At 37.5% G+C, this 20,347-nt stretch overlaps 1 protein-coding gene across 1 annotated transcript in view; it reads left to right on the top strand.

The window, feature by feature from the left end:
- TEX11 (testis expressed 11) overlaps positions 1 to 20,347 on the top strand; it is a 136,971-nt gene that overhangs the window by 112,389 nt on the left and 4,235 nt on the right. Inside the window, exons 24-27 of the mRNA XM_025044431.1 lie at positions 1,154 to 1,226; positions 8,301 to 8,450; positions 9,565 to 9,673; positions 10,627 to 10,759. Coding sequence (XP_024900199.1) covers positions 1,154 to 1,226; positions 8,301 to 8,450; positions 9,565 to 9,673; positions 10,627 to 10,759 — 465 coding nt within the window. The remainder of the gene's footprint in view (positions 1 to 1,153; positions 1,227 to 8,300; positions 8,451 to 9,564; positions 9,674 to 10,626; positions 10,760 to 20,347) is intronic.

Below are 20,347 nucleotides of genomic sequence, written 5' to 3'. Positions count from 1 at the left end.
GTGTGTGTGTGTGTGTGTGTGTGTGTGTATTTTCGAAGATGCTCTTTGGCATAAATTGTTCCACAGTCTGATCCAATTAAAGTAAGGCCCCTTAGAAAGGAAAAGGATCTTAGCTTTCTCTTTTCTTCGTTCTCTGTAAACTTCTAGCTGGTCTACTGTTGCTTGTTGATGTTATTGAGCTACCAGTCCTCTCTTAATAGCATGACCCTAAGATATCCTTGGTTTTTTATAGCGCCCTTAGACTTGAACTTTCCCATACTCTTTTCCAATTAAAGTCAGTCCTTTTGGGGAGAGCTACAAAGCTCACTCTTCTAATGCCCCACCTCTCCTCCCGAGTAGAAATTCTGTACTCCTTGTTTTGTTGTTGGAGGCAGGAACAGTGGCCCATCTCTATTAGAGTGACAGTCCAGTTCTGAGTCAGGGGCTGGGCAGGAATCATATAGTCCCTGGCATCCTTGGCTTACCTTTCCCAGCATGAAAACCCAATCCCATAAGCAAGCTGAAGTGAGGGCAATTGAGACCTAGTATTCCCGATCTGCCATGCCTGAAATAGCTGGGGACTGGGTAGAGGAAGAGAGCCCCAGGCCTCCCAGTTTGGCTTGTTTATAATAGAGCTTCTGCAATACAGACCTGGGGGACAGGGTGGTTGCGTGCTCCCTCTGGGAATCCCTAGCCTGGAAGCTGACGCTAGAGGGAGCCCCCCATCTTGGCCACACCCACCTAAAGTAGCTCTTAGGTCACACTGAGCTCAGCTGTCACCGATGCTCACTTTTCTTACCGAGACTTATATGCCCTTAGCGCAATTTCCTGAGTCTTTACATGATTATGTTTTATAATTTTCAGTTATGTCGTTTCACTGGGCAGGGGCTTCATGAAAGTGCTTCCATTCTGGAAGTGCTTCTCTTCTGTCCTAGATTATTAAAGAAATGGATAATGCTCAGGTTTTCTGTTTAATCCTCATTTTCCCAGGACATTAAGGAAAAGTACAAAGAGGCTAATATTTCTGTATAAAATTTCCAAAACGTTCTGTTTAAACTATAATTTTTAAATCACTTTGCTTTAACTTTTTAATAAAAATGATATCAGAATTATTTTAATTTGTTTAAAGTTTTGTTTGCTCGAGACTAATTTTTGTTATATTGTTGCCAAACAGACCATATTACTGAATCGCGCACTTGAGCAGATCGAAAAATGCAGAGAAGTCTGGAATCTCCTGAAAGAAACAGGTATAGTGGGACCTGGGAGGTTGCTAATGTTGTTATGACCGGGGTTCGAAATCGCAGTAACCCACTCTTTTATCATCAGAAATTTGTTCAGCTGCAGTGCTCGATAACCAGTCGAATGCTTCTTTAAGAACTAATTTTTCCCCACTGTATGTCTGTATTTTGACTCTGTGACACAGCGCGTGGAGGAAGAATATTTTTGCCTTGCTTTTTATGGAAGTATAGTATTGAATATGAAAATAGGATCATTATTATTCAATATGACATTATTGCTCTCGGGCCACTAGATTTAATGTCTAATTTAATCAGCCTTTGACACTGACTTAAATATAGGCTCCAGAGTCTTCTAAACCACAGTCATGATATCAGATACTGCTAACATTTTGTTGTGAAATAACCATTAGTAAACCTTTTAGGTTTAGACTTTTTATATTGTGTCCATTTGTTCCTGTTTTAGATAGGATTTTTAAAAATCAATAGATATTGAATTGAATTACATGTCTTTTCAGATCCTATAGAGATAATCATGGTTTTTCTCCTGTGAAGTATTACTATATTGAATTACAAAAGTAGATGTCCTAAAATTAAGTCATCTTTGCATTTCTGGAATAAACCCTATTTGGTCATTAGTGTGATATTACTTTTTAAATGTTGCTTAATTGACTTTCCTAATAGTCCTAAATTATTGGTCTGTCATTTTCTTTTTGTGTTTGAATGATGTCTTTGATGGATTTTTGGTATCAAACTATAGGAATTATAAGGAAGAACACATGAAATTTAATTCATCTCTTTTAATCTATGACAGGAATTTAAAGGAATAAAAACAACAAAAAAACTAGAAAATACCTAAATAAGAGACTTAGCACAGAAGATTTGATAGAAATATACTCTATAGCCTAAAAACTACTCTATATTCTGAATATAGAAAACTTATCTTCTTGTCATGTAGCCTTTGAACATTTACAAAACTGATCGATCATAAGGGAAACCTGAATAAATTCCAAGCCACATAAATAAAACAGATGACACTGTCTGATCACAATGCAATAAAACTAGAAAATAATAATGAAAAGAAACAAAACCCTTTACCACTTGGATATTTTAAAAAAGGGAAAGTACAGACTATCTAGAAAATAATGATGGTGGAAATACCTCATAACCGAATCTAAAGTGCTAGAGTAGTGCTCAGAGTGAAATTCATAGCTTCGATGACTTTTATTTTAAAAGTATATGCTACATGTCTACTGAAAAATCCAGTTCTTTCTAAGAACTCAGCTAGACATAGATAGATAGATAGATAGATAGATAGATAGATAGATAGATAGATAGATAGATACATACATATTTATACATGTCTGAATCTCTAGCTATCATCTATCTATCAATTATCATCTATCTCTCAGTTACCTATATCTATCAATTGTATCATTAGAGACTGTAAATTAAAACAGTGAGAAACCACTACACATCTATCTGAATGGCAGAAATCTAAAACACTGACAACACCAAATGCTGGCAGGTATGTGGAGCAACAGGAATCCCAATTCGTTGCTGATGGGAATGCAAAATGGTACAGCCACTTTGGAAGACAGGTTGGCGGTTTCTTACAAAACTGAGAATAGTCTTACCTTACAGTCCGTCACCTGTGCTTTTTGGTAGATGAATGGATAAATAATGAAATATCCAAACAATGAAATATTTTTGAGAGCTAAGAAGAAATGAGTTATTAAGCCATGAAAAGACATGGAGGAACCTTAAATGCATATTACCGAGTGAGAGAAGCCAATCTGAAAAGGCTACATAGTGTATGATTCTATCTATATGACATTCAAGTAAAGACAAAACTATGGAGACAATAAAAAGATCGCCAATTGCCATGGGTTATTTGGGGAAGGAGGGAAGGACAGAACGCAGAATTTTTAGGGAAATGAGACTATTCTGTATGATATTATAATGGCATATACATGTAATTATATATTTGTCAAAACCCACAGAACATACACCAAGCGTGAACCCTGATGTAAACTGTGGACTTTGGGTGACGATGATGTGTCACTGTAGGTTCATTGTGAGGTTCTGTAATCTCTATATTTTCTGAGCCAGTGGATGTAGGTACTTGTAGGGCTTCTCCTAACACAGATTCTTCTCCACTGCTTCACTGACCAGCTGCTCACTCTTCAGCCCCTTCTCTTTTGCTTCTCAAAACCAAACCAAATCCAGACAAATTCCTTCCACCAGCCTATAGGCTCTGTTCTCGTTATTGTTGATAAAGGATTTGCACCTCGAGGTGTGCTCCTTACTTGGAGTGTTGTGCTTTTGCTGGCCTTTTCTTATTCCATTTTTACTTTGAAAACGTGTAAGCATGTTCGTATGCTTATAAACTAGACTGTAAGCTCTGTGAGGACAGAGTCCGTGTCTGCTTTTGCTTACCTTTGACTATCCGATACCTAGCACATCCACATGTATATATACACACATACACATGAATGCCACATCACGTGTAAAGTCTTGGAAGGATTCATACCAAACTCAACATTCGCTACCTCTCGGAACAAGAATTAGTGAGTTCGGGAGACTTTTTATTTCCCTTTCGTATTGTCTGAATTTTCTAATGAACATGTAGAACTTTAATAATTAAAACAAAAATACATTTAGAAAAAATGAATCTGACTTGTTAAAGGTTTATATTTCTTAAACTTGGGTATTTTTAATAAAATAATGCTTAAACTTATAAGCCCAGCATATGAGTAATGTAAATAAGTCATTAAGCCACCAACTATAAATAGACAAAATAAGAGAAAGTGCAAAGCTGGGGAATCATAAGCTCCTGGAGGAAAATTGGAAAGCACCAACCTTTTAAAAATTGATTCCAAATCAAAGTTAATTAAGAACTGTATAAACAGTGACCGAAATCTTTGTGCTATGGAAATTGGTTTTTACAAAAGAAGTAACGCTGACGTGCCATCATATTAGGGACCTAAGGAAAGCAGCTCACTATGTTCACTCCACGAAATCTTTATTCCTAGGCGCTCCTGGGTCATGTGGGAACCTAAGGACATGCATTACTGTCTCTGTCCTTAAGATATGCACAGCGGAGAGAGGGGTTCAGGCATAGTCTGTTACACGTATATGAAGCAAAGTGAAATAACCTCACTAATAGAAATGGACAGGGTGGGGGACCACCGAGGAAGAAACAGGTCATTTCAAAAGGTGATATTGGAAGTTACTCTTGAAGAATGAGCAGGAAAAGGTGGGGGACTGAATAAACAAAAGCCGGGAGTATAAGAGAACATTGTTAGTTTTAGAATTATTTATTATCCAGGTGTCATCTAGTGGCAGGTGAGGCTGAAAGTAGTGTGACTTGCGGTGTGCCCCTTCCCGACAAGAAATCAGGCCGAAACTATTGCTGTTGCCCCACCTGCCTCGTCTCTCACCTGGAGCACTGTCACAGCTCCCCGCCTCTGCTCTCGCTCTTGCCCCCTCTCGCAGTGGCCGCATAGCAGCCAGAGGACTATAAGTTGGGCCACGTAGGTCCTCCTGTGCTGCTCCCGGAGATTCATGTGGCTTGTCCCCCCATACCCTCTGCTCAGGTGTCACCCCCTCCGAGAAGTCTCATCTGACCACACCCTTTCGAAAATAGCGGCTTTCACCACTACTTGCCCTCTTAATCTGTACTTTTCCTTTACAACACACTTCACTGCTTGTTCCTTGGAGTCATACTGTGTACAGAAAGAGTCATCAAAAGTTAAAACTAGAAGTAATCCCAGCTATTAGATTTCTTCAAGCTATTTATTTTGTAATATAATAGATTTTTTATCTCAAAAACACAAAGGTGGAGAAAACCCTTTAGTTCTTTTTATAAGTCATTGCAAGAAAGAATTTCACTTACCTCCAGTGCTATAATTTTGGCCTTGCTATAAAGTATTCACCAAGTGTCATTGTCAAGAGTCTTAATGGTTATAGCAAACGGGGCAAAACTAAGCACTTTAGAACAAAACCCAGCATGGGTCCTGGACTAGCAGAAAGTTTAGCTGACAAGGCAGAGGATTGTCTACACTTTTATGTTATATATTTATATATCATGGTCTCCTCAGCCCAGAAATGGAAAGGTCATCCTAATTTATCCAAATGCAGTAGATAAAAGCTACCATTTATCAAGGCTCATGTTGGAATTATAAACAATTTTTATCTATTCACCTATAAACACCAAAACTAGAACTAAATGCTTACTCCTTTTGCAGGCAGTCTTTGCTTGGTCCCTCCATTGGTTTAATAACTATCAACCAGTCTTGAGCTGCTTTTGGCTCAGAGATTAGTTCTCAATGGATAAGAAATTCTCAGAGATGATAGTTTTGAGATTTGCCAAGGGAAAAAAGGCAATTGGAGCTGATCCTCAGGCGCATTAAACAAAATGTCAAATCTTGAGTGGATTTTCTAGTATACATTTTGGGCCTGGACTTGGGTCACAGAAATAGGAGAGCCTGAATTTAGGATTTTTTTCCCCCCAAAGGAAATTAAAACAATTATCTGAAGACACCCAAGTATCTCTGATAGAAATTGCTCCTTAAAAATCTTCACTTTTGGCAGCATTCCATTTGAATTATGTGTCACAGGCAGCATAAGCTGACCCTAATAATACAAAAAAAGCCCTAATGGCAGTGAGTAGGGAATTCTTAGTAGGGGTCACAGGTTCAGGACATAGGTTCGTTATGATTTCCAGATATTTATGGAGACGTATACTATTCCTTCTCCCAAGTGCCTGCCCTGATGAAGAATTGCCATTCAAGTCTCCCTGATCCTAACATATTTGGTCTCATACATTGTGGTTTTCTTTTATAAAAATAGAGCTGTGAATCTGGAAATTTTTCTGTACAATTATCTTGGCACAATGACTCCTTTTGGTATCATATTTAAGAATCGGCTGTCGAATCCCAAGTCACGAGTGTGTACTCCTATATTTTCTTCTAAAGAGTTTTATAGTTTTTGCTCTTACATTTAGGTCTTTGATCCATTTTGAGTTAATTTTTGTATGTGGTATGTGAAATAAGTGTCCAACTTTATTCTTTTCCATGTGGCTATCCAGTTGTCCCTGAATTATTTGTTTTAAACTATTATTTCCCCATTGGATGGTCTTTGCCTTTTTGTGGAAAACTAGTTGACCGTAGACATATGGTTTTATTTCTGGATTATCAGTTCTAATGCACTGATTATACATACGTCTATCCTTATGCCAGTACTACTCTGTCTTGATGATCATTGCTTTGTATTAAGTTTTGAAATCAAGAAGTGTTAGTCCTCCAAATTTGTTCTTCTTTTTCAAGATTGTTTTGGCTATTCTGGGCCCCTTGAATTTCCATGTGAATTTTAGGATCAGTCTGTCAGTTTCTGAAAAAAGAAATAAGCCAGCTGGAATTCTGATAGGAATTGTGTTGTATCTGTAGATTATTTGGGGGAGTTTTGCCATTTTAACAGTGTTAAGTCTTCTAATTCATAAACATGGAGTATTTTTCCACTTGTTTACATCTTTTAAAATTTCTTTCAGTGTACAAGTATTGTACTTCTCGTATTTAATTTAGATCTAAGTATTTTATTCTTTTTGATGCTATTGTGAACAGGATTGTTTTCTTAATCTTATATTTAGTTTGTTCATTGCTCTCATATAGAAATAGAATTGATTTTTGTATACTGATCTTCTTAAACTTGTTTATTGGTCCTAATGGTATTTTGCTGGACTCCCTAAGGACCTGTTTACAAGAACACATTGTATATGAATAGAGATAGTTTCACTACTTCTTTTCCAGTCTTCATGTCTTTTGTTTCTTTTTCTTGCCTAATTTCTTTAGCTAGGACCCCTAGGACAATGTCGAATAGCAGTGGCGAAAATGTGCATCCTTGTCTTTTTCTTGACTTTTAAAGGAAGGAATCCGGTGTTTCACCATTAAGTATGTTGCTAGCTGCGGGCTTTTCATAGATGTCCTTTATCAGGTTGAGGAAATTCCCTTCTATTCCAAGTTTGTTAATAGTTTTTATCATGAAAGTACATTGGATTTTGTCACGGGCTTTTCTGACTATTGAGATCATCGTGTAGTTTCTATTTCTTATTTTATTGGTATGGCGTATTACATTAATTGGTTTTCACTTGTAAAAATGAAGTGCTGTAAAACAAGGTATGCCTGTAGAGTGAAAAAGAAGAAATAAAACTATCTCCCTTGCATGCAGATGACATGATTGTCTATATAGAAAATCCCAGAGAATCTACAAAAAGTTACTGGAGCTAATAAATAATTTTAGTAAATTATAGGATACAAGGTCAATATTCAAAAGTCGATTATATTATTGAGTACTAGCAGTGAAGTTCAGCAACAGGCAGTAACAATCAGTAGTGATAAAAGTAAAAATAGCTGTTAACTCTGCTACGGTGGCAGTGACTGGAAAGGAACACAAGTGTTGGAAACGTCCTATAGCATGATCCCAGGTAGCGGTTCCGTGGAATTAAACATATGTAAAATTCCATCAAGTTGTTTAAGATGATCGTACCTCATTCAGTTTATTTTACGTATGCTAGACCTCAAAACATTTTTATGAGTTCAGTCTAACAGGTGAATGAAAACCGTATCGCATAGTATGGTATATGTCACCTGATACAAGATTCTGCCCTTGGTGATACCCAAGAACTACTGCTGGCTGACCAAATCAAACAGTTTGGAACCTCTCCTTTGCTTAAAATAAAAGTGTGGTCGTTTGTACGCCACTGTATGTGCCGGTTAAGTCAGTCGTTCAAGTGAGACAGGGAAACACTGGATTACAGGTTAGTAATTGCAGCTGCAGGAGCCATGGCAACAATTTTAAATAAATCAGTAGATGATGCTAGTGATTGCGATACAGGGTGCTGAAAGTATTGTTGAGTTTATAGATTTAAAAATGTAAAAAATAGTTCTGCAGAAGCTGGGATGACTTTCAAATTGTAAGTAAAATTAATTTTCCTCAATAGCAAAATCTCCCCAGAAGAGAGATTAGAATAGGAGAGAATAATGAAATGTAATCACAGAGAATGTTGCATTTTTGCCTCCTTCTTAGGGGACTTCTCAGATGATCCATGTGAGAAATTGCTTCTGCTGTATGAGTTTGAAGTTAAAGCCAAAAAGAACGATCCGTCACTGGACACCGTCCTGGAATCGTTGTGGCAAATACCTAACGTGGAGAGTAAAACATTGGAGACGATCGCATGTAAGAGCTACATTTATGCTTTTGGAAGGCTTGTACCCATTTAAATTGTGCTACCTTCTCATTTCTTTTCTGTTCTCTCTTACCTCCAGGGTGGAAAAATCCTTTCCTCACAGTTCTTTATCGTTTTCTAATGACATTCTTGAACTTTTTTGTATCGTGATCGTTTGTGCATTGCTCATGATTGGTGCTCATATTTATTCTACGTGTGGAATTGAATCACATAACCACACGATAGGAGGGCTCAGCTAGCTAGAGATGATAATCCACCGTTCCACTCATCAAAGGTGATGCAATCAAAGCAATTTATTAAGGCATACAGAGAAATACTGGTCACATCTTTGAACACAGTTGCCACCCTCAAATTTCTAGCTAGGCTGTAAGTGGTATTTGGGAACCCAGAGCCTCTGTAGGTCCATACTGCAAGAAGTGGCTTAATTATCTTCTTCGAATCTGTCACCCTCCTCTCGAGCCTGTGTGTGTTAACAAGGGCATCAGGTCGCCCCCGGTGCACATTTGTCTTTCTTGGTCTTGCCAAGGCAGCGTTCCCACAACATTTGCATGGTGTATACGTAACGGACACACGATGGTGACCACTGCTCCTTGTGTAATGGAGCTCCGATTCTAGAGTCCTGGTAAATGCCTCTGGAAGTTTTAGGGTTTGTTATCGTGGACACTCACCCTCATGTCAAGCGTTTCCCATTTTCAGGATCAGACAACAATACATTACAGTATAAATCTGGTTTTGATTAATGGTCTTTTACTGACCTGCTTTCTGCTGCTTCTTTACTGTGCCCCTCCTTGACTCTGGTTCATAAGACTCACATGACTTTGTGCAGGGTTGCAGAAACACTAGGTTCTCTGTTGATGTTCACTGAAGAAAGGCTGTACTTGGTGATCCTACTGTGTTACTCTGCCCAGAAAGTAGAATTTGTTTCTGAAAGCCACCGTGGATTCATCGTTTTATACAATTCATTGTGTGTGTGTGTGTGTGTGTGTGTGTGTTTTCATCTGTTTCAGGCCAGTTTTGTTAAGGAAAGCAAGTGGGAACCTGGGATAAAAACTGCGATGGAGGAAGTTATGGTGTTCACAACCTTTTTTTCTTCCCTTCTTGTAGCAATAGCCATGGAAACGCCTGCGCGCTATCCTTCCATCGCTCTAAAGGCCTTGAAAAGGGCTTTATTGCTCCACAAAATAAAAGAATCAGTCAATGTTTTGAAATACAGGTTAGTAATTGCAAGTCAACGCTGTATCCAGGCTTTTTGACAGCCGAAAGAGCTATAGTCGGTGCCTCATAAGTCATCAGTCATACTCAACTGGCGCAGCCTAAACTGTGATCAGGGCACTCCTGTGACTCCTGCACTGAAAAGCCTTCAGAAGAGCTCGCTCTGTTTTCAGAGCTGTGTTATAGACCAAGAGTTAATTAGCTAAGTCGGGGAGTCTGGTTTTCCCAAAGGAGAAAAAGGGGAAAAGTTGCCTTTTTGCGTGAGTCTGTGTATATACTAGAATTCCTAAGTACCGCCCTTTCTTCATTTCATTACTAAATATGCCAAATGTACAGAAATAGGACAGAGATTAATATAACAAACAACAATGTATCCACCACTCAAATTTAACAGATGCTAAGGTTTGGCTATATTTGCCTCAGATTTTATTTCTAAGCACTTTTCCTTAAAGGCCAGTAAGTGCTGTAGATAATCTAAAATACATTTATTGGAGATTTTATGTATTCTGCGCCTAAACATGGAGAAAAATAGATGTGTGATTTTCTCTGGAAAACGTCATTGCAGTCTCCCTTTTCCAAGATTTCAGAGATAGTTCTCGTGGAATTATTCCCAATTTAAATTCCAATTCCCTTGCCCTTTTGGGGATGTAACGAGATGCTTTAAAGGGCCTGTAGATTGAACTATTCATGAAATACAGTAACCAGCCACAACTCCTTAGTGTAGGAAACTAAAAAAAAAAGAAAGAAAGACAACCGTAAGCATCACAAAAAAGGATAGGTCAGCCTCTTTTACAGAATAAAAAATCTGTCTTCTAAGGTTGGAGGCCAGATAAAATTGAGGGAAGAACAGACGTGTTTGAAAGCTCTTAGTCTGGGATGAGTTCCAGATTTTACTTATCTTAGCCATGAAGCCAATGATTTCTTTCCTTCTGAGTTTTCTCTTTTTGATTTCAGCCAATGTATGCACAACTTGATTAACGTCTTAGTGCCGGATCGGGTGCCAGGTGAAGAACTCTGTCCCCTAGAAGAAATTTTGGGCTATTTTGAAGATGCTGTGAGCTTTATTAGCCAACACGTAAGTCAAACAGTGATATTAGACTTTCAGCTAATTTAAAACATCTGAACTGTCTTGTGTATTAGAAATTACATAGAATAATGCTTTCTGATATGAGTTTTAAGGTAAATAAATTCCTAGTACAATGTAGTTAAATGTTGCAAAATTTCTCTGGGTTTATGAAATGTAAATAGTTAAAAGTAAGAAAAAATTAATACGAGTATACTATGGATTAGGTCAAAATAGCAGTACCACCTGGCTTTTTGAATTATTTTAAAAAAAAATTTAAAAACTATTTTTAAAACCTGATAGAATTGTTCCTTCCACTGTGATGATGATTAATCCTTTGAAAACGCTCATTGTTATTTCTGCCATTTCTCAGAGGCCAGTGATAGAGTAGAGGGAACGCTGAAGACCTGGGTTCTAGTCCCTCCTCTGACGTTTTTTTTCTTTTCAGTACAGGTTTATTCAGTGATTTTTAAATTAGCTTTATTAAGGTATACTTTCCATACCATAAAATTTACCTATGGTATGTGTACAATTCAGTGATTTTTAGTAAATTCATAGCATTATGCAGCTGTCACCACAATCCAGTCTTAGAATATTTCCATTACTCAAAAAGTTTTCTCTTGCCCGTTGGCAGTCAGTCCCTGCTCTCACCATCAGGCAACTAACTACTAATCTGCTTTCGGTCTGTAGATTTTCTCTTTCTGGACACTTCATATAAATGAAATCATACAATATGTGACCTCTTGTTTCTGACTTCTTTCAATTTAGTGTGTTTTTGTAGTTCATCTGCTGTAGAATGTATCAGTATTTTAATCCTTCCTATTGCTGAAAAATAAAATATTCTGTTGAATGGATATATCACATTTTGTCTATCCACTCACTAGTCAGTAGACGTTTGAGTTGTTTCTATTTTTTGGCCATTATGCACAATGCTGCTGTGAACATTCGTGCATGTAAGTCTTGTGTGGGCATATGTTTTCAATTCTCAATGAATTTCTGGGTCATATGGTAACTCTATGTTTAACTTTTTGAGGAGCTGCAATCTGTTTTCCAAAGTGGCTGCACCATTTTACATTCCTACCAGCAGTGTATGAGGGTTCCAATTTCTTCACATCCTTGTCAATGCTTTTTTCCCTCTTTTCTATTATAGCCATCCTAGTGGGTATGTAGTGGTACCTCGTTGTGGTTTTGATTTGTATTTCCTTGATGGCTAATAGTTTTGATCATTTTTTCTTCATGTGCTTATTGACCATTTGTATATCTTTTTTGGAAAGATGGATATTCAATTATTTTCCCATTTTTAAAAGTGGGTTCTCATTGAGTTATAAGAGTTCTTTATATATTCCAGATACAAATCCTTTATCAGGTATATGATTTGTAAGTATTCCAGTTTTGGGCTTGCTTTTCATGTTCTTGATGGAATCATTTAAAAAGCGAAAGTTCTGAATTTTGATCAAGTCAGATTTATCAATTTTTTTCTTTTATAGGTCAAGTGTTTGGTCATGATAAGAAAACTTCCTACCCAAATTTACTAAGATTTTCTCCTCTGTTTTCTTGTAGAAGTTTTTAAACTTTTATCTTTTACATATAGATCTACGACCCGTTTAGAGTTAATTTTTGTTTTGTTTGTTTGTTTGTAAGGGTCTAAATGGTTTCTCGTTTGTTTTTGCAAATGAATATCCCTCTTTTGAAACAGAAATAATACTGCTCTGACTGGCACGCTGAGGTTTTAAGATCAATTGAAATAATAGTATGTGTTATAAACTTGAACAGCTCATATACACATGAAGGGAGCATTGTTGTTGTGAGGGAGCTGTCAAATATTAAGAAGGTTAAATGGCTTGCTTAAAGTCACGCAGAAAGTCATCGCTAGAGTTCGTAGTACTAGCCGAGGATCCCAACTTGGCCCTGGGCTCCCACTGCAAATCGTAATGGACGGTGGGATGGTGTATCGGCGATGGCCTGGTGCAAACCAGCATCGACTTACAGAAACCCAGCATTCTCCTGGAGCCATGTAATTATGGCCTGGTTAAAAAAAAATAATAACAACTTCAGCAATGAACATTTTGGAGATCTATATATTTCTTTCTTTCTTTTGCGAAGAGGAGAAAATTCAGTGAGCCTCATCTGGACCTCCAGATGTGTTCACCATAGTAACTTAGACAAATTAAATTGTACTATAAATCCAAATTGATCGATTTCCATAGTTTCTAAATAAGGCCCAAACTACTCTGAGCATTTTGTTTTGGCCACTATTATTCTATCTAATATATCACTGTTTCGTCTCCTGGCTCTCAGGCTGCCTCTTAGAGAGCTTGATGTTTTTCTGCTTTTTTGACAAGTCTCCCATCCATTATTGCTTATTCCCTGAAACATGACGGGGTATTTAGCTTTTTTATGCAGAGGTTAATTTAATAACTCTCTTGGCTCTTTATATATAGTGTATGCTGCTTTTTCCTGTTTGATTGAATGTGCTGTGCATCTCCTTTGTTTAAAACACTTGGGAGAAAATTCTGCCCTTGTTTGACTTTTCTAATGGCCAGACACTCATTCATTATTTATTGAGCAGATAACATTTATCAAGTGCCACCACACAGTGGCAAAATTACTATCACACAAATATAAAACCTCGTGCCTCACAGTATCAAGCGTTGCATTTTACAAAGTGTTCTTACATCCATTATTTGATGTTACCTCCTACCACCCTCAACAGAAATTCTATGAAGTAGAGGATGCTGGTATTATTACCCGTGATTTACAAATGAGGAAGGTTTTAAGGTTAAAAAAAGTCGAGTTACCAATTTGCTTAAATTCACATGGCTAATGAATGAATCAGGATTAGAACCCAGGTCTTCTGACCTCAGTTCCAGGACTCTTCCCACCAGAACATACATCTTACCTGCTCTTGCTGGGGAATTTCAGTTCAGAGGAGAGGTTCGAGTTGGTATTCAGAATCTACTGCCAATGAAAAAGCAGGAGGGATGACTTGCATGCTTGAGCAGGCAAGCCTGTGTACTCTATAGTAGCTACATATTCTAGATTAGTTTTAAGAGCAAGTAGGTTGCTCTGGTTCTTTTTCTTAATTTTATTTTGAAATGATTGTAGATTCACATGTAGTTGTAGCAGTAACACGGGAGATCCTATGTACCCTTCACCCAGTTCCCCCAATGGCATCATCTCACAAAAATATATTACAATGTCACAACCAGGGTTTTGGCGTTATTACAGTCGAGACACAGAGCTTTTCCACCACTGCAAAGAGTCGTCATGTCACCCTTACAGTCCCTTCCCACTTTTCTCCAACCCCCACCCAAGTGGGAAGGGACTATAAAGGGTGACATGACGACTATCATCACTACTTTCACTATTATCAATTTCTATAGTTTTGTCACTTCGAGAATGTTATATGAATCGAATCATACAGTATATAGCTTTTGAGAAATAGAATCACACAGCACATAACCTTTCGAGATTGGCTTTTTTCAGTCAGCATAATTCTCTGGAGATTCTCCAAGTTGCTGTGTGTCATTTTATTGCCGAGTCGTAGTTCATGGTATGGATGTACCACAATTTGCTTAACCTGTTGACTGTCTGGGTTGTTTCCAGTTTGGGGCTATGCAGATAAGGATGCTGAGAGCATTTGTGCACAGGTTTTTGCGTGAACACAAATCTTCATTTTTTCTGGGATTAGTACCAAAGGAAGCAATTACTAGCTTATATGGTAATTGCAAGTTTAATTTTTAAAGAAACTGCCAAACTGTTCTCCAGGGTGGCTGTAACATTTTACATTCCTCCAGGAATGTGTGAGTGACCCAGGATTCTCCTCCATCCTTGTCAGCATTTGATGTTGTCACTAATTTTTCTTTTAGCCATTCTGATAGGTGTATGGCGACGTGTCACTGTAGTTTTAATTTGCTTTCCCCTAATGGCTAATGATGCTGACCAAATTTTCATGTGCGTATTTGCCTTCTGTTTATTGTCTCTGGCGAAAGGTCTGTTCAAGTCTTTTGTCCATTTCGTAATGAGTATTTTGGGTTTTTTTACTGTTCAATGTTAGGGTTCTTTGCCTATTCTAGGCATTAGTCAGATATGTGATCTGAAAATATTTTCTCCCAGTTTGTAGCTTGACTTCTCATCTATTTAACAAGGTCTTTCACAGAACAAAAGTTTTCAATTTTGTCCAATTATCATTTTCTCTTATGGATCATACTTTTGGTGTCGTCGATTGTAGATCTCTTTGCCTAGCCCTACATCTCGAAGATTTTCTTTTTTTACCTTAAATTTTTATAGTTTTATGTTCACATTTAAGTTCGTGGTGCTTTTAAAGTTAATTTCGGTTTGAGGTGTAAGGTTTCGTTGAGGTTCCTTTTCACCTGTGGCTGTCCAGTTAGTTACTTTAGCACCATTTGGCGAGGCTGTCTCCTCCATTAAATTGCTTTTAGACTTTTGACAAAAATCAGTTGGGCGCTTACCATTAAATTGAAACTTACTGGATTTCATTAACCAATGTCACCAAAAAAAAAAAAAATCAGTTGGGCACATTCGTGTAGTCTTCGCCGGGTTCTCTTCTGTTCTCTATGTGTCTCGCCCCCTGCCAATACCACAGTCCTGATTACTGTAGCTATACAGTAAGTCTTAAAATTGGATAGAGTGATTTCACCCCTTCATTCTTCCTTTTCAAAATAGCTTTAGCTGTTCTAATTCCCGCCTCACACATTCATTTTGGCATAATCTTGCTTATATCTGCAAAAGTTCTGGCTGGAATTTAGATAAGAATTGCAGTAAACCGGTTTTGTTCTCAGGGCTGCCATGACGAGTTACCACAAACTGGGTGGCTTATAACAACAGAAATTTATTCTCTCACAGTTATGGAGGCTGGAAGTCTGAAACCACGGTGTCGGCAGGGCCACGCTCTCTGTGAAGTCTCTAGAGGGAGAACTGTTCCTTGCCTCTTCCCAGCTTCCGGCAGTTGCTGGCACACCTTGGCTTTCAGGCCTTGGCTTTCCTTCACTCACTGGCTCATCGCTCCAGGCTCTGTCATCACGTGGCATTCTCCCCATGCGCAGTCTCTCGCTGCTCTTCTCTCTTATTGGATTAAGGGCCCACCCTACTCCAGTATGATCTGGTCCTAGTCACAGCTGCTGTGACCCTGTTTCCAAATATGGTCACAGTCTGAGGTTCTGGAGAGGACGTGAATTTGAAGGTGGCAGGTCAGGGACACTATCCAGCCCAGTAAACTGAAGATCAATAATTGATGTCTTTAATTATATCCCAATAAAAAAGAATTGACATTTTTATTATATCGAATCTTCCAATCCATGAACAAAATATGTCTCCAGTTATTTAGATTTTTTATTTCTTTCATCAGCATTATGAAAGAAATAAAACAATCAGCATACAGGTCCTATACATGTTTTTGTAAGATTTCCACCTCAGTAGTTCAGGTTTTTCTGAGTGATTATAAAAGGTGTCCATGTGTTAATTTCTGCTATAAACAAATGTAATTGATTTTGAATGTTTATCTTTTATCCTGTAACCTTGCTGAACTCACTGATTTCAGGAAGTTTTTTTTGAAGATTCCTTAGGATTTTCTATGTAAACAATCATGTCATCTGCAAATAGGGTTAATTTTATTTCCTCCTTTCCAATTTTTATGCCTTCTGTTTCCTTTTCTTGCATTATTGCACTGACTAGAACTTCCAGCATCATCTTAGAGTGGTGAAAGTGGATATTCTTGCCTTGTTTACTTTCTTAGGGGAAAAGTGTTCAGTCTTTCATCATTAAGTATGTTAGCTCTAGGTTTTTTGTAGAGGCTCTTTATCGAGTTGAAGTTCTCCCCATTTCTTTTCTTTTGAGAGTTTCTGTCATGAATGGGTGTTGAATTTTGTTACACGCTTTTCCTGCATCAGTTGCTATGATCATGCGATTTTTCTTTTTTAACCTGTTAATATGCTGGATTACATGGATTGATTTTAAATATTTGACTAGTCATGTATCCTTGAAACAAATCCCACATGGTCATAGTATATAATTCATAATTCTTTTTCTGTATTGATAGGTTCTATTTGCCAGTATTTTTGTTAAAGATTTTTCATCTATATTCTTTAGGGATATTGGTCTATAGTTTTCTTTTTGTGTGTTATCTTCGTCTGGTTTTGGTATCAGGGTAATACTAGCTTCATAAAATGAATTGGGATGTGTTCTTTCTTCTTGTATATTTTTGGAAAAGATCGTGTAGAATTTGTTAGTTCTTCTCTAAATGTTTGGTAGAATACTCCAGTGAAATTATCTGGGCCTGGAGATTTTTTCAAGAGCTTTTAAATAACAACTTTAATTTCCTGAATAGTTATAAACTGTTCAAACTATTTTATATTGGCTTAGTTGTAATTTGTGTTTTTCAAGGAAGTGACCCATTTCATCTAGGTTGTCAAATTTCTGAGTATAGAGTTCTTCATGTTATTCTCTTCTTATTCTTTTGATGTATGCAAGGTCTGTAGTGATATCCAGTTTCATTCCTGATATTGATAATTTATATCTTCCCTTTTTTTCCTCTGTCATTCTTGCCAGAAGTTCAGTTTTATCTATCTTTTCAAAGACCCAGCTCCTCAGTTGAGTTTCCCCATCTTTGTATTTTCAGTCACATTGATTTCTGCTCTTATCTTTATTATTTACTTCACTCTGCTTGCTTTGTATTTAGTTTGCTCTTTTTCTGGATTCTTGATTATTAATTTAACTTAGATTATTAATTTGAGACATTTCCTCTTCTCTAATGTGTGCATTTAGTGCTGTAAATTCCCTCTCAGTGCTGCTTTAGCTGTGTCCCCAAATTTTTCCTGTTCTATTTTCATTTTCATTTACTTCAAGGTCAGTGAACTCCAAATATAATACAGAAAGTGATCCACACACAGAAACATAATACTAAAAGTACTGAAAGCCAAATATGAAAAGAAAATTTTGAAAAGGAAATGACTTACCACTTAGAAAGGTACCCCAATAAGATTAACAGCTAACTTCTCACCAGAAGCAATGAAAACTAGAAGGCAGTGGCATATTCAAAATGAATATATAAAGAACTCTTACAACTCTATAACCAGCAAAATTATCTTTCAAAAATGGAGATGAAATGCAGACACTACTAGATAAAAACAGAGAATTTGTTGCTAGCTGACCTGCCTACAAGAAATAAGAAAGGAAATTCTTTAAGTTGCAAGCAAGTGACCCCAGGCTATAATCCAAATCCAAACAAACCAAAAAAGCATCGGTAATTACGTAATTATAAAAGACAATATAAATGCATATTTTTCCTCTTAATCGATTTAAAATGCAAATGTACAAATACATTATGTCATTGTTTTGTTGAGCTTTTAACATTATAAAAGTGTAATATGAAAATAACAGCACAAGGAAGGTAGGTGGGAGCCCGTTTTGGAGAAAGGAAATGACACTGGAGAATAACTAAGCCACAGAAAGAAATGAAAAGAACCAGAGATAGTAAATAAGAAAGTTAATACAACAAACTATAAATATAGACTTTGAGTCCTTACTTAGCTTCTTTAAAACGCATACAATTTTATAAAGTAATTGTAATGATTACTGTTTAATTTTCTACTTCAGAACTTACTACAAAGCCACAGTAATCAACACAGTGTGGTACTAACATAAAGACAGACAGATATCAATGACATAGAATTATAAGTCAGAAACAAACCCTCATATTTACGGTCAATTGCTTTTTGACAAGGTCGTCAAGACTATTCAGCGTGAACAAATAGTCTTGTTAACAATGGCTCTGGCACAAGCGAATAGCCACATGGAAAAGAATGAAGTTTGGATCCTTACCTCACACTCTATACAAAAATTAACCCAAAACAGATCAAAGACCTAAATGTAAGAGCTAGAAATATAAAACTATTAGTATAGATAAACTAAAATTATAGAACTCTTAGAATTATCTATAAAACTAAAATTATAAACCTGTTAGAAACATAGTCTTAAATCTTTGTGAACTGGGATTAGGCAAAAGTTTCTTAGATGTGACACCAAGAGCACAAGCAATAAGACAAAAATTAAATAAATTAGATTTCAACAAAATTAGTACTTTTCTGCAAAGTACTTCAAATAAATGAAAAGACAACCCACAGGATGGCAGTAAATGTTAGAAATCATATATCTGTTCGGGGACCTGTACTTAGAATACATAAAGAACTCTTACAACTCTGACATCATTAGTCATCAGAAATAGGCAGATCAAAATACAGTGATCCATCACTTGACACCGACTAAGATGGCTATAATCAAACAGATGAGAATCACAAGTATTGACAAGGATATGGAGAAGTTGGTAGCCTCCAACACTGTGTGACTGTAAAAGGGTGCAGCTGCTTTGGAGAACGGTCTGGCAGTTCCTCAGAAGGTTAAACACAGAGTTACCATACGACCCAGCAATTCCACTTCCAGGTATCTGCCTATAAGAAATGAAAACATATGGCAAACAAAGACTCACACACAAATGTTCATGGCAGCCATATTCATAATAGCCCAAAATTAAACAACTGAAATGTCTATCAACTGATGAATGGATAAGCAACATGTGGTATTTCTATGCAATGGAATATTATTTGGCCATTGAAAGGAACGAAGTACTGACACTTGTACAACATAGGTAGACCTGGAAAACATTAGCATACTAAATGAAAGATGCGAGACATTAGAGGACTACATGCTGTGGGACTCCATTTATCTTAAATGTCCAAAGAAGGCCAAGCTGTAAGGGACGAGAGTTAGATGAGTGGTTGCCTAGGCATGGGGAGTGGTAATTGGGGGAAGTAGGGAGTGACTGCTCATGGGCACGGAGTTTCCAGGGGGTTCAAAATCTTCTAAAATCGATTGTGGTGGTAGTTGCAGAATTGTGTGTGAATATACTGAAAACCACTGAATTGTACCCTTAAGTAGGTAAATTGTACGGTATGTGAGTTATAGCTCAGTAAAGGTGATGTATACAAAACTCACTTCCGGAATCCTGAGGAGAACCTAAAGGCAGAGTCATCTGTGTTCCCGATCAGCTACGGTTTTCTTAGAGATATGTGTGACTGCCATGTTTATTAAGGCATTGAGGACAGAGAAAACTGACTTCGAGGATGAGCCCCAGAAAATCATAAGAGCACACACCTCTCTGTGCTGGCCCTGATTTATATCTCGCACAGGCAAGTCTGTGTCACCTTGGAGTGAATAGCTGCATGGATGCATTTCTTTATTGAAGATGATTCTCCTGAGCAATGCTAGACATGAGGGCAAATAATGCGGATGAAAGTAAGACTCCTCCAGCGTCCCTCCCTGCCTGAGCGGTACCTGCATTCTTCCAGCCGCCCAAGCCAGAGACAGCCTTGACTCTTCCCTCGCTCGCATTTGTAATCTGTCACCAAGTCCTGTCAGTTCCACCCATTCAAGATCCTGTCTTTTACCTCCGCTACTGCGGGAGCCTTCCAGCTGGTCTGCTGGCATCCCTTGCTCTCTGCTCTGCCTTTCTCCATCCAGCAACCAGACTGATCTTTTCCGTTTACGGATGCGAGACCTTTCTTAATCTTCCTCATCTTGCCCATTGTTTTTAAAGAC

Source organism: Pteropus alecto, unplaced genomic scaffold (assembly GCF_000325575.1).
Source record: "Pteropus alecto unplaced genomic scaffold, ASM32557v1 scaffold312, whole genome shotgun sequence".
Taxonomy (NCBI): domain Eukaryota; kingdom Metazoa; phylum Chordata; class Mammalia; order Chiroptera; family Pteropodidae; genus Pteropus; species Pteropus alecto.
This window is presented reverse-complemented; position numbering and strand designations above follow the sequence as displayed.